Below are 14,868 nucleotides of genomic sequence, written 5' to 3'. Positions count from 1 at the left end.
ATGGGCAGCTGCCACTATTTACTGGTGTATAAACATTCCCCAGCCAGTGTAGAGAGCAACCTCACACCTCTGGACAAAAATGCCTATGGGTATAACAGTACAAGGCAACTGTGCCTCCCTCTCTCAGTCTCTTACATCCTGCTAGGGAGGCCAGTGGCTGGTTATGTGCCCTCATCTGTGCATTCAGAGCTGCAGTATGGAAAGGGTCAGGCAGGTCCATCCATGGGGATTTTGGCTGTGAGCACCATGTGTAGGCTCTGCTCTGAATCCTGGCGCATCCTCTGGAGAGCCCCAAGACCATTTTTCCAAGCTATTGATCACCTCTGGGAGGAATCACTGTTTGAAATCCAGTTTGCATCCCAATGACAGCTTTTGTTGCCTCCATGACCTTCCTGTCTCCTTTTCCTCTCCCATGAACCACCGTGGCGTGGGTTGATGAGGAGCTAGTGCGTCTCCATCCAGAAGCAGCCACATTTCTACAGTGAAGAGAAGCAGCTGCTCCTGTTCCCGCAGCTGCATGTCCCCAAAGTTTGTGTCAGCAGTTAAACGGTAGTTAAAATATGGATGTACTGCCTGGGAGTTATTCTGGGGATGACACACCAAACTGCCAGCTCATGGTCCTGTACTGGATGGATGACATCAGATGGCATAGCTGTGAATTCCATTTGAAATACTATTGAAACACCTGGTGCTCAATTTGCTGAGATTTTCCCACTTTTTTTTTGTCAAATGCTGCTAATTCTCTTCTCCTCCCCAACCTTTTCATAGAAACATTGACTGGTTTGGGTTGGAAAGGACCTTAAGATCATCCAGTTCCAACCCCCTGCCATTGGCAGGGACACCTCACACTAAACCATATCACCCAAGGCTCTGTTCAGCTTGGCCTTGAACACTGCCAGGGATGGAGTATTCACAACTATCTTGGGCAACCCATTCCAGTGCCTCACCACCCTCACAGGAAAGAATTTCTTTCTTATATCCAATCTAAACTTCCCCTTTTTAAGTGTAACCCGTTACCCTCATCCTATCATTGCAGTCCCTACATATGTTTTCTTTTTTCATGTATTGATTCCTAGGAGGAATATTACATGACCTGGGGAATGTGCCAGAAGAGCAGAACCATAAAAGCATGTGAAACAGCATCTTTCCCATACCCAGGATGACAGCAAGAACCACCCTGACACACAGGATCAGCTCACCTATCAGCTTGGTGATCCCTTCCCACCAAGCAACTACTTCTGAAGAGGGACTATCCACAGTGGAAGGGATGTGGAGACTCCTTCAGGCCTGGCCTGATGTAGCAGCAGAGGATGAAAGCAAAGCTCTTGCTCCTGTCAACGTTCTTGTCACCCTCTGGGACAGTTTGCACCAGCTCTTGCTGCGGCCCATGCTGTCCTCCCACACCCTTCATTCTCCTTGGGAAATGTTCACATCATGTTTGTTCAGGCTTCAAACACACTTTTTCTATCTGTCAGCACCACAAGTTCACTCCAGCATCTAAAAACTAAACTGTGTCTTGTCTGCTGCATATATCATCGCTGTCCTGAAAGGTGGGAAGCCAGAGTCCAGCTGGAGCAGTTATTGATGCAGCATCTGCTGCTGTGCCCAGCCTGCCCAGAGAGCCTGGACAAGACAAAACCTTGGCTATGCTGAACAAATGTCCTGGTACAGAAAACAAATGTTTCTCCCATGCAGAACATGCCCCAGTTCAGAGACAAGGATCGAGGCTTACACAGGGTTTTTCATTCTCCAAGTTGTCCAAAGGGGCCCTGTATCCAGCTGCTCCTTGGATGTCCTTTACCGCTTCTGCCCTGGGCTTGTCAGCATACTCAGTCCAAGGATGCTGCTGTAGGAGACTCACAGCCTGACCTTCTGCCAGAGCCCTCAGCTCTTCTGGACAGGGGGAGGAGATCCATAGGAAACCTCAGCCTGCAAACCTGTGCTGCTCCCGGAGGATGCTCTGGCTGTGGAACAGCATGAGCCCCGCTTTGTTGCCAGGAGGAGAGTGAGCATCAAGGACAGTGGCTCTAACGTGCTCTGTCCTCAGACAGATGACGTAGAGCAGTGATGGGAGGAGGGGAAGGTGAATTCACCTCCATGCAGCCCTTCAGAACTGTCTGCTGCATGGAGCTGGCTGGGGCTGCCTGCAGATACCCCAGCAGCTCCTTGTCCTGGCGTCCCCAGCTCTGCCAGCACTGCACTCAAGCCTGATCTGCTCCTGCAGAGCCCCGGGAGCTATCTCTGCCCAGGATCCTCCAGTCCTTGCTCCTCCACCCTTGAAAGATGTGTCTAAGGAGGAATTTGTAAATGGCAAGAGCTTGAGTTTTATTGTGTTAATACTTTTCTCCACTTGTATCCATTTACCTTCCTATTTACCTATCTATATCACAGCACTGCCCAGAAAATCAGTCTCCTTCAAGAGGGACATTCCTTGTCTTTGGCATCACCTGAGGCAAGAAGCCAGCAGCTCCTTGCACAAGGAAGAGGGAAGCAGAGCTTTGCCTCCTGCCTTCATCTCAGCAGCCACCAACACCGGAGCCGGCAGCACAGGTTTCATGACTGACAGTGCAAAGGAGCTTTGGAGAGAGCACAGAGAACCCTCACCGAGAGAGAGAACCCTTTCAGAAAGGGTTCCAGATGTGCCCAGGCTCATACAGGACTTACTGGCTATAGGTGTGCTCCCTCTGAAAGCACTGCAAATCCTTGCAAGGTTTGGGATCCTGGGCCAGGGCTGGAATTGTCTCCTTGTGTCCCAGGGCTAAATTCTGCAGTGAGGACTGCACGATCAAACCCTCATTTACTGTGGCAGCATGGCCCCCTCAGGCTCTGAGCTCATGAGGACTCTGTAAATAACAAGTTTGATTAGTTTGGTAGTTATACTGAAATAGCAGAAGGGACAAAAAGCACCCCAAATAAAACATTTCATCCCCTGTTTAAGTTAGGAGCATCCTATGACAGCAGATCTCAAAACAGATGTCTCTTCAAAGTGGAAAATAGGGGCTGTTTCCTCCCCAAACACTGGTGCAGGACATCTTCTCGGCTTCTGGACTGAGAGTGGTTTTTCCTGGTCAGAATCATTCAACATGGATTTGAAATGGGTTTCTCCCAGACTGAGGCTGTGATGTTGATTAATAGGGTTTTTGCTTGAAAAGAAGTGTGTAGATGAAGGAGAAGACCAGGGAGGACAGCTGCTTGGCTGTTCCTAGTGCATAAGACTGCCTGGAAGGTATCCCCAGAATAGCATCGTGAATGGATGTTGTGATTCCCTAATGCTGCTCAGAGCACCTCCAGCTCTCCAAGCAGCAGCCCTCCCCATATCCCTTGGTTCTCAGGTAGCAGAAGGGGTGATCAAAAGAAATCAGTCCCCACATACCACTTCACATTCTGCGTCTTGAGGGGGAGCTGAGAGCACATGTACGAACCCCTGGATATTGTGTGATCTGTTCATGACCAGAGTCCTGGACAGATACACCCTCCCTATGGCTCCTCTTGCACCTTTCCCAACTTCAGCTTCACCTGGATCCCTGAAGAACTTCTGGGATAATCGGTGGCTTGTTTTGAAGCTTAAAGGGCTCTTTTCACCTTCATTGCTGCTTTGATATTCATTATTTACTCTTTTGACATGTGCTTCCTGTGAACTCAGCCATCCCAGAGCTGCCTTCTCTGCGTGCAGTGAAGAAACCTAATCTGCAGCTGCTTCTTACAGGGAGATGCCGTCTCCTATGGCTGCAGCTGGCTCACAGGGCTTTGAGGCTGCTCAGATCTCATGCTTGAGGGCTTAAGGTGATCACTGCAAGAGTCAGCAAGGGAGAGCCTGCTGAGGATGAGCCTTGAAAAATCACCCAGGTGTGCTGCTGATACTTGCAGCTTGGACTCTGCAGTACTTTTAGTCTGCACCAAGGCTGGCCCCGGCTATTAGGCACTGAATGTGCTGAGGGACCAGGAATCTCCCTACCCTGCCGAGCTGAGCAAATGGGACAGTGGTTACCAGCATGCTGCGGATGGAGAGCAGGAAAGTGATTTGTCGATATTCACATGAGGAAGGCTGTGCCAGGGCTGTGACAGGGCCGTGAGGAAGAAAGTCAGTTGCTCCCAGTCCCACTCCAGTCCAGAGGGATGGCACCAAATCCCCATTTGTCACCAGCACTCCAAGACCCTCTGGAGGCATAGGACCAGGCCCCTTGAACAGGGGCTCCTCCAGCTCACGCTGTAACCAGATGAGGAAGAACAATTGTCGGCACCTCATGTACCTGTCACAAACTTTATTCCAAGCCACTATCACCCCACACTCGCCAAGATGGACTCTTGCTGCTGTTGACAACTCAGATGCCAGCAGTGCAAAGAAACGCTTGGCACAAACCAAGAGAGCAGAGCTCACCAGGCTGACCCCAGAGCCCACCCGCGCCCCCAGCTGTCCCGCAGCTCCTACCCATGCTCTGGCCCGGCTTTTTCTTGCGGGACAGCATCCCCAACAGGTGGGAAAGGACCCGCTCCCGGCTGCGTCTCCCTGCGCAGCTCAGCCCAGCGGGAGCTGACACTTTGCATATTTTAACAATAATTACTCACTCTTTCCTTTTTTTTTTTTTTTTAGGGAAAAACACCCACTGATGTGCATTAAAAAAAGCCACTATTAAGAGAAACCAAGCGCCTCGTTGCGCAGAGGGGGAGCGGGCGCTGCTCGCTGACGGTGCCGGCTCCCCGGCAGCGGCGGATGCGCGGGTCTGACTCCGCCGTGCGGCCCCCGCCGCTGGCGCTCGGCCGTCGGGGGGGCTCGGGGGGAGCCGGCCCCTGCGCGGGGCGGTAGGACCGTGCGCCGGCCCCTCCCCGCCGGTGAAGAGATGCACAACTTTCCCCTTCCTCCCCTCCGGCGCGGAGCGCGGAGCCGGGCGGGCGGCGGCGGGGCTGGAGCGCGGCGCAGCGGGCAGCGGGGGGGTCCCTCCGCCGCCCCCCGCCCGGCTCCGCGCTGAGCCCCGCCGGGGTGGGAGAAGCGCGGCCGCCGCCGTCGCCTCCCCCCCTCTCCCCCCCACCGGGGCCGGTCCTCGCCTCGCCGAGATGCCCGGGACGGTGCTGCTGCTCTGCCTGGCCCTCGGGCCGGTCCTGCGAGCCAGGTGAGACCCCCCCGCCCACCGGGAGGACCCTTCCAGCCTCAGTTTACCCTTCGGGGCAATGGGAGGGGAGGGGGCTGGGGACATAGCGTCGATCCTCATGGCCCCTTTATGCCACCCCCCACCACCCACCCCCCCCTTTCAGCGGGGGTTTGAGCACCTCTGTGCCCTCAGCGGCTCCTTCCAGCCGCCCCCAAGGCAGGATCAGGTCTATTCGCGGCAGCACCTACTGCCTGCGTGTCCTTTGCACCCCAGGTCCCCTTCTCCGCATGCCGGGAATGAAGAGGACATCCCGTTTTCCACCCCGCCATCACCTCTCTGGCTGAATCCTGTCGGGGGCTGAGCCCCTTCTGGCGGTGCCCAGAGCAGGACCAGAGGGAGCTAAGCACCTCCTGAGGGCTCCATCCATCACCGGGGGATTTCCACGCAGAGTCGGGATGGGGGGAAAGGGGCTTGCATCCCTTTCCCTGCACTCCATCCCCTGGCACTCCTGAAGACCCCGCAGGGTTCGCAGCCCTGGCAGGATGAGGGCAGCGCAGGTTCCTGCCTCACTCTACAGGTTGGCCCCGGCTCCCAGCTCCGGGTGCTGGCAGGATCCCGATGCCACCAGCGGAGCGTGGGGCAGGCAGGTGACAGCTCTCTCCCAGGGCCCAAGGTTCCTAGTGCTTCCCTGTAAACAGCAATGAAAGGCCCCACGCACAAGAGGGGCTTCAAGTTTCTTTTTCCTTGTTTTATTTTTACAATCCCTATCCCCACTGGTGAGTTTAAATGGGTAGATGGGGAAAGAACATGTTGTCAGCAGATTGTTCCCCCCAGGGCTTGGGGGGGAGAGGGATTTTACTGGTTGAAGCTAATTGGCAGAATAAGCTGCCTTAAAGCCGATCAAATCCCATTACAAATGCAGTCAGGGACAGGGAGCATGAATCCTGCTACTAACAGTCTGCTCTGCCAAGGCTTCCCAACCTCGGACGCGGGCAGAATGTCCATCCTTGCATGTCCATCTGGGGCTTGGACTTCCTGGGATTGAAGAAACAAGAGCTGCCCTATGGCTTGTGCCCTGACACCCAATGTGCTGGCACTGGGGGGCATTGAGGACCTAGTTGGGGGGGGTGTCTGTGGTGGTCCCCGTTCATGTGTCCTACCATCCCTGCAGCACACTGCCATGAGCACTGCGTTATGAGAGGGTGAGTGGTAAGCTGCAAGATCACACGGAGGAGCTGTTAAGTCATGTATTCACATGCCCTTGAGCAGGAAGATTTGCCCCATGGCTGGCCTGGCTTCCCTTCTGCCCAGTCCCTCGTGTGTAGCTCTTTCCTGAGACCCACTTTGCCAGAGTCTGTGCATGCTGGAGTGTGTGTGTGGGGGGAATAGGGGGGTGTGATGGAGCAGGAAAACAAGCCTGTGGGAGAAGAAGGAGAAAAGGAGCAACTTATATCAGGGTCTTACTCTGCATTCACTGCATTCTTCCTGGCTATAGCTTCAGGGATGGATCTCACCTGCCCTGTACTTAATGGTGGGTGCCTGGGTGAGGAGACCCGTTCAGATGCTGCATGTGTGTGTGAGCTCTTCTCCCATCCAGCTGCAAGACCCATCCCCTGGTGCTGGAGTGGGCTGGATGCTTTGGGCTGGGTGACTCAGCATCCCTGGACGGTCCCCCTACCACAGAACCAGACTACCAGCGTTTCCAGGGCACTGCCTTTGCTGGGATGAAGGCACCTAACTGAGCCCTGAAGGCAGGATCCCTGCACAGCATCACACCACCAGAAAGCTGGGCTTGGTAGATGGTTGAAAACATGCAGGCTTGACCATTGAGGCTTCGTGGAGCATGTTGTGAAAGGAGAGGTACAAGAACATGTGAAATGGGTAGGGTACAGATTAGTGAGCCCCCATCCTTAAATCCTCTACCCACTTCTAGTTTATGGTTACTTGCATGAACATCCCTGTGCCTACAACCCTTGGAGCCATTGGGATGGATGGCTGGAAGGACACATTAGCATGGGGTAATTGGGACTGACCAGTGCTTTTCAACCATGGAAATGTTGCTCTTGCACTTTGTTGCTGTCTGTTCCTCTGGAGCAGGGCAGGCTTTGAGCTGTGTTTGCAGAGGGGCTGCATCTATGCTATTTACCATTAATTTACTGATCTCAGACTTCATTAATGCACCAGGTTGCAAGTAGTAGTGGGTCTGCATCTTGGTTAGGTATGTGTGAGTGGGCTCACGTCAGATGTTGTTCTTCCCCTCTTCCTGCCAAGGGAAACCAGTCAGACAGCCTGTGCACTGAGGGGATGGAGCCAGCCACCAGCTCTTTGGGTGGCTTTAACTTTGACCATCAGTGTGCTTGGAAACCTCAGCAAAACCGGTGTTTGCTGGAGCAAAGCAGAATGGGGGAGGCGAGGTAGGCACTGTCGTGCTGTAATGCCATGGGTTGCCCAAGGAGGGTTGTCCAACCTCATCCGTACATGTGAGTGCATCTGAAAGGACACCTCCCTGCCGTGCAGGCCTCCTGCTCTGGGCACCAGCAGGAGCTGCCACAGCCCTGACCATGTGTGTCAGAGCAGGGGATTCCTCCCCATGTCCCATCTCTGTCCTGCCCACCCCATGCCCATAGCTTCATCCCAGCCCCATGGCTGAGCAGGAGGGGATGCTGAAGGTGTGAGGTGGGTGTTGTGACATTTCAGCAGTGGAGGTGAGGAGACGTGGGTCTGCCTTTCCTCCTGGCTGCATGGAGACATATGAGAACTGGCTGTTCCCTGTCACCCAGCCAGTCACTTTGTGACAGGAGACAATGCTGCTGGGCCAGCGAGTGTTCAGAGCACACTGGGATCACTGCAGGTTTGCACTGTGACATTTCCATTAGCAGCTGTGGGGGGACATGTACATGTCACCTTAATTCCTCTCCTCTGTAATAGCTTTTGGACTCTTCTCTTCTTGAAGTGGGGCCACTGGGAAGAGAGACTGGGGAGGAGGCAGAATCTTGCATAGAGTGGCCTAAAAGTCACACTCCTGACCAGCAAGAGCTGGTATGTGGCTGTATGAGCACAGACACCCAGCAAAAGCATGTTTTCTCCAGCAAAAGCTGGCTTGCTTATGCTAAGATGGCTTAGTATGGTTTAGTATCTCAGGATTAGCTGCATTAGCAAAAAGCATATTTTTGGTAGTGTCACAGCATCTGTAACAGGGATGTGACTCCCTGGGAATGCTACCCCAAGCCTTAGGGTGTTAATCAATGACACTAAATGGGGGGAAGACAGAAGCCCGAGGTCAGAGTAACCAGCCTGGGTTTGTTCATCCCCACAGTGGGGTTTTGGACTCTCCTGTGGTCTTAGGGCTTGGAAGAACTGGGTTTTGTTTGTGCAGGGAGACATGAGGAGTTCAGTGCCAGCAAGTGACCTGTCTTGGGCTGGCTTCAGGTAGGATCAAGGGAACAGTGAGACAAGGTTTCCATGTAGCTGTTCCTACTCTGATAGAGGCATGTGCATCACCCCAAGCACCGGCAGCAAAGGGAAGCAGTTAGGATTGCTTCCCCTGCCCCGAGCTGGGCTGTGGGCACAGACACAGGTTTGCATCCCACAGGAGCGAGGCCAGCCCCAGATTGCATCTCTGGGAGGGTGCAGCAATGGTCTCCTGTGCCTCCTGCTGCTGCTGCTGGATGCCACGGAGCCATCAGCGTGAACACAGCATGAACACAGCACACAGCACACAGCACACAGCACACAGCCAGGCGAGCCCGCGCTGCCACCGCTCACATAGGGAAGCGCATCCTGACAGTGTTGTTAAGACTCCTTAAGCATCGTTAGAAAGTGCAGCGCAATCAGACAGGAAACAACAAGCTGATGTACCAGTACCTAATGTGTGTCGGCAGGCAGGCAGATGCACGCAGCACAGCCCTTGTCGGGGGACACAGCCCAGCACCTCAAAGCTGGGGAGATGCAAAGGGGTTTAAAGTGGTTGTGAAAGCAAGTTTGAGCAGGGGTTTTCAAACAGAAGCATCCGATAAATTGGCTGCAATGTGTCAATTTAATGCTCTTTTTCCCCCTTCAAGTGCCTTTGCCAGGCTCTGCATCCTCAGGCACTGAAAGGAGTTGTGTATCCGTGGTGCCTCATTCAACCTCGGAGATGCGAGGTTCCAGCTGGGAAGTGTCAACACAATGGCAGCTCCTGCTGTGAGACCCTTTATGGTGCTGGAGCGGGGGACACACTGACATGGCAGACATGGAGGGGGGTGTCCCGAGTGTGGGAATGCTCAGCATTCTCTCCCATGCGTGGCTGTGTCATTGTGGGGACAAGCTCATCAATGAGCTGCCCAGAGCAGCAGCAGGTGGTTAGAATTCCCCCTTGTGACCATGTGGACCTAATTTAATTAAAGGGTTTCTTCATCAGGCACTGTAGTGATAGGACAAGGGGTGATGGGTTTAAACTGAAACAGAGGAAGTTCAGGTTAGATATAAGGAAGAAGTTCTTTACTGTGAGGGTGGTGAGGTGCTGGTACTGGTTGCTTAAACAGGTGGTAAATGCTCCATCCCTGTCAGTGTTCAAGGCCAGGTTGGACAGAGCCTTGGGTGATATAGTTTAGTGTGAGGTGTCCCTGCCCATGGCCGGGGGGTTGGAACTGGATGATCTTAAGGTTCTTTCCAACCCAAACCATTCTGTGATTCCAAAAACTCCTTTAGGAAAAGGGAAGGGTGCAAAAGGTATAGAAAGGGCAGATGTGAAAGGCAGAGGGAGAAGCTGTTGCTAAGTGGTTCAAAGGAGGGTTCAAGCTTTCCTTGTTGGGTTGGAACTAGAAGATCAGGAAGGTGGAGCATCTTTAAATGGGAGCTCATGCTAAATTAAAGGCTGGGGAGGAAGGGTTGGTGGGTACAGGGAATGGGTTGTGGCAGGTCTTGGCCTGAGGGCAGAGGAGTTTGCATAAGGCTTTAATTTCCAAGGATATGTGCTGGGCAGATGGCTGATTTCCTGGCAAACCAGACGTGCATGCTGCACGCTTAGTGGGTTTAGGACCTCTTTCCTCTGAAGTGATTTTACTGTGAGTGCATTGCACCCCCAAAATGCTGTTTGGTCACCATCATCTTCATCAGAGGTGCAGGCAGAGCAGCTGAGGTATTTGGTGTTAACAGGCAGCAGGAGGGGCTGGCAGCAGGGGGCCAGGCTGGGACAGGCAGGAATGCCACAGGGGAGGGCAGGAACTGGCTCCCATACCTCAGGGATGAGCAGTGGGTCTCCAAACAGAGTTGGGGAGTCTGTAGGGCACCCCATGCCTGCTAGTCCTGACCCTGCATGTCTGGGGACCCTGAAGTGAGCAAAGGTACTGGATGAGTTGTGTCTTCTTATCAGTATGGCTGAGAGGAGCCCCCTGAGGTCCTTATGTTCTGCATTCTAGCAGTGCTCCATCCTCCTCCTTTAGTGCCTCTCAAACCCAGCTGTGCCTCTACTTCCACGGAGCACCAAAGAGCTGCAACAGTGATGTTCTCTCTCCTTTGTCCCCCTGCTTCAGGTGTGAGAGCACAGAGGAATATGATTATGATTACCTCAGCATCAATAAAACCTGGGTCCTCACCCCCAAGGCACAGGAGACTGATGCCACGCAGATCCTCAACTCGCTGCTGAAGAACTATGACAACAAGCTGAGGCCTGACATTGGCAGTAAGTGTCCCCTGAAGGTCCCTCTGGTGACCTGTCCCAGCCGTGTCTTGTGTTTTCCATGCTTTTGTGGCTGGTGTAGTTGGGATTTTTGGTGGGATGGAGCCACGCTGATCCCAGATGCTCCCTTGGTCCTCAGCCCTTCACAAACGACCTCAGCCACAGCTCACCATTACCTATTTCATTTTGTTCACAGTCAAGCCCACGTTTATTGATGTGGATATCTACGTGAACAGCATCGGGCCGGTGTCTGTCATCCAGATGGTGAGTGGGGCCGTTGCTGGAGGGTCGCTGGGAGAGCGGGATGTAGCTGGCTTGGCACTGGTGGAAGGTTGTGTTGTACTGGATGGACATGGTGGGAAGGTGATGTTGTCATGAGAAGAAGTGGATTTGTTTCCCTTCCCTTGGGAAGAGGTGCTCTGACCTGCTGATAGATGGAGCTACAAAGGTTTGACAGCCATCCCTGGTTAGGAGCAAGGGTCTTAAAGTGCCCTTGGAGAGTTCAGCAACATTACCATGAGCTCAGGGAGAAGGATAATGATGCTCTGTGGTCCTCACTGCAGAGTGTGGACAGCACCTCTCCTGCTTGGGAAGTGCATGGGCACCAGGATGCTTGGGGCAAGTTGCACTACCCTGGTTGAGCCAGTGTGGTGGTGGCTGGGAAGGAGAGCAGCGCTTCCCAGGAGGACTGAAATAGGTACCTGGAGATGGTTTCCATGGCAATGGTCTGTTGGTGTGAAACTTGGATGCCCAGGCCTGGCCTGCAGTGCTGGGGAGAGGCACGCAGGGTGCCTCAGATCCCATGGCTGTTCTCCAGCATGCAGCACCTTAGATTGATGGCACCAAAACTCTGACAGTTTCTCCTTATGGCTTGGGACCCCATGGCATTGGGAGCTGCAGAAACACTTGGTGTGAAGATCTCCCAGGCCATGCACTGAAAAGCAGCTGTTGATTATTTTATTCACACAATATATATGATGTTATTCACAGGAAACTTAACATTATTATTATTCTGTGAAGTCGTTTTCCCCTCTTTTTTAGAAAGAAACAAACATAACTGCTTTTAGAAGACTTCTTTAGCCCACTGGGATGGAGAGGACAGGAGTGGTACAGCCAGGACAATTTAGCTTTTGTGTCTGTCAGTGCAAAGCAGAGCAGGACAAAACCAGCCCCCTGGAAAAGGAAGTTCTCAGGATGGGCACGTTATTTTTAGTTTTCCAAACAGAAAATTTCCCCTGAGCCAAGCCCTCTGGGTACGGAGGTGTTGTAGGTGCAGTACCTCTTCCGCTCCAGGGAGCCTTTCAAACAGCCCTTCTGACCAGCCTCCTCTGAGCATGTGCCTCTGAGCAGCATGTGCTCATAAGCCACCAGATGGGTACCTGGCTGGGTGCACGATGAGGAACCATCAGGAGGCCCAGCAGGGATGGCCTCAACCACAGCCCAAGCCATGTGAATGTCATCCCTGGCTGCCAGCAGATACCACAAGTTCCTTCCATCCCATGTGGGTGTGTGGACATAAAGCCACAGCAACATAATAGCAGCAGTGCAGGGGGAAGGGTGCAGGATGTACCCGTGTCCCTGACCATTGCTGTGCCTGAAGGTAGAGCATTAGAGTTTTGTTATAGGGGGCTCTGCTGTCTGCTCTGCACTGACCAAGCAAACCATGCAAAACCACAGTGTATATCCTCGTTCCTTCTTTTTCCCTCTCATCCACTTACTTTACCCCTTCCTACCCCTGCTGGACGTTCTGCTCTCCTCCCTGTTGCAGGATCACATGTACTAGCAATAGAGTGGCTTATAAAATCCATTCTTGCATCCAGAGTTCATCTCCTGCTAAAAGGAGATACAGGCACTGCTGCTAGTCTGGTTTCCTAAGAAACATAGCTTATGCCGTGGTGATGGGTACATCCATCCCAATCTCTCAGGTTTTTAGATCCACCAAGCTAATACCAACTGTATATGGCTTCAGGCATACTCAGCTTCTCAGTGTTTTTGTGGAAACAGGATGCAGAGCAGTAACAACAGCCATGCCCACCAAGGAGAAGAGCTGTTGTGTGAACTCAGCCCTTACGAGACATCAGAGAATCCTGGGAGAGTGCTGTTTAAAACAGCTCTGACTCTTCCTAGAGCAGCTCAGCCCATGTGGTTGGCTCTTCCTAAGCATCAGCAGCAATTTTACACTCATGAAGTGGGGCTCCACAACTGCACAGGATCCCAAGGGCTCCCCGTGCTATTAAAGCAAGCCAGGAGTGTAAAAGCGGGACTGACAATCGGAATTGCCTATATCTGCTGGGGAAGCTGCTGCCACAGGGCTAATCTGCACATCTTCAGCCTCCCCACATGAGGAAGGGATTGACATTTGTTGGGAATGGCATGGTGAGGAGCTGCTCAGGTGGGGGGGAAACACTTGATGTAGAGACAGTTAAGAGGCTTTATGGCATCATTCATAACTGGCTGAACTGTCTCTCTGAAGTGCCCAGATCCTACTGGCTGCATCCCAATAGTCACCTCCATATGACTCTCCAAGGTGAAGACACCTCCATATGACTCTCCAAGTAGATTTGCTATGGGCACTTCTTCTCTTTTTCCCTTCCCTACCTTATCACTCCTTGAGCAACTTCCTACACTTGAATCTGTGATGCCCTTAGGCTTTAAAACCTTTCTCCCTGAGATGCTGGGCTGATACTAAAAGTACTGAGGACAACTACACCCTGGTCTTGTAGCCTTGAATGGCAGCTTTCTGACATCTGTACTCTGAATACCTCCCCCTGCTCATGAAAGGGTCTGCATCTTGCTATAGTGATTCCTGAAGGAAGGGAAAGGGGCTGTGGCAGCACTGTCATGGTGTCACCTCTAGATTTGGCTTCTTCACCCACTTGTTTTGTGTTTGTTTGCCTTTCCATGCTGATACAATGAATTAAATCATTCTGTGGGTTGTGCCAGCTGCTGGCAGACTGGCATCAAACCTAAGGTACAGGTTGTCTGCTGAGGGTGTCATTCCCATTTTGCCTCTTTTTATATAGCTTCTTCCAATCTGAGAAGCTCTACCTTCTCCCAACTATCAGGCCCATCCCACATGCCTGATCTTTCTTTATTCCCATATGCATCCTGAGGAAATGGACATATCTGAGGGAAGGAACCAGTTAGATCTCTCCTGAGCCCATGGTGAAATTTCTCTGTGCCACAGATAGAGAGGCTCATGTAGGCTGGAAGCTTGCTGGAGGGGAAATGTCCCACTGATCTCTTTTAGGTGCATTATGACGACAGCATCTTATGTAAATATTGCTCTTTCACATAGCCAGGCTATGTAGAAGGTAAAAACCTAGTTCTGCTTTTAAATACAGCAGCATTACTGTGGCTATCAGCTTGGACCAGCATGGTCTGTGTAATCTGAAGCAGAGGGCTATAGCATGGCTTGACATGCTGGTGGCTCCAGCTTAAGCAATGTAGTTTGAATGCTGGTGTCCTGTGAGCCTCTGCTCGCTCCTCAGATGGTTAACTACTCACCACATCCCTGCCTTCAGCCTGCTGATGCTCTGTCAGGGGTTGGAAGTTGGTCCTGTGTAGCCACTGCTCAACCTCCAAATGATAAATCACGTCAGGATACAAAACTGATTCCAGTCCTTAAAAATGAATAGGTGATTTGAAAATGTCCTGTGCTGGGTGTGAATTCAGCATCCCCTCATCAATCATTTGTCATAAGTAACATGAACATTCAGGAGCTGGCAGAAGGCAGGCACATTTGGAGGGGGGGAGAGATGTAAAGTGATTTCCTGTATCATCTGTAGACCAGAATGGCAGTCTTGTTCTCCATTAAGGTAACTGAGCAAATTTACATTCTCTTCTCCCTGGGGAAAGGACCCTTTGTGCTCTGCCAGTCAAAATGCGGCAGTAACCAGAAATGAAGCTAGGAGATAGTTAAATGATAGGAAGTGGGATGGGGCTTGGTTGAAAGAGGATGGGCTGAGGAAAACAGTGCAGAGAAGTGGGACCATCAGGTCTGAGAGCTGTTTGCTCCAGATGCTGGATGGACTGGGACTTCCTCCCTTATCACCATGAACCTGTTGTCTTTGGGTGGGATTGGGACACTTGGTGCATCTCGGGGTGGTGGGAAGGATGGGA

At 52.4% G+C, this 14,868-nt stretch overlaps 1 protein-coding gene across 1 annotated transcript in view; it reads left to right on the top strand.

Annotated features, from left to right (window-relative positions):
- The first annotated feature begins 4,983 nt into the window (after positions 1 to 4,983).
- The window catches only part of LOC101869449 (gamma-aminobutyric acid type A receptor subunit epsilon), a 34,760-nt gene continuing 24,875 nt past the window's right edge, over positions 4,984 to 14,868 (top strand). Inside the window, exons 1-3 of the mRNA XM_005151207.4 lie at positions 4,984 to 5,108; positions 10,601 to 10,749; positions 10,943 to 11,010. Of these exons, the coding sequence (XP_005151264.1) occupies positions 5,053 to 5,108; positions 10,601 to 10,749; positions 10,943 to 11,010 (273 nt within the window). The 5' untranslated portion in view covers positions 4,984 to 5,052. The remainder of the gene's footprint in view (positions 5,109 to 10,600; positions 10,750 to 10,942; positions 11,011 to 14,868) is intronic.

This window comes from Melopsittacus undulatus, chromosome 6 (assembly GCF_012275295.1).
Source record: "Melopsittacus undulatus isolate bMelUnd1 chromosome 6, bMelUnd1.mat.Z, whole genome shotgun sequence".
In the NCBI taxonomy this organism is placed as follows: Eukaryota; Metazoa; Chordata; class Aves; order Psittaciformes; family Psittaculidae; genus Melopsittacus; species Melopsittacus undulatus.
The sequence above is the reverse complement of the archived record's forward strand: the minus strand, read 5'-3'. Positions and strand labels throughout refer to the sequence as shown.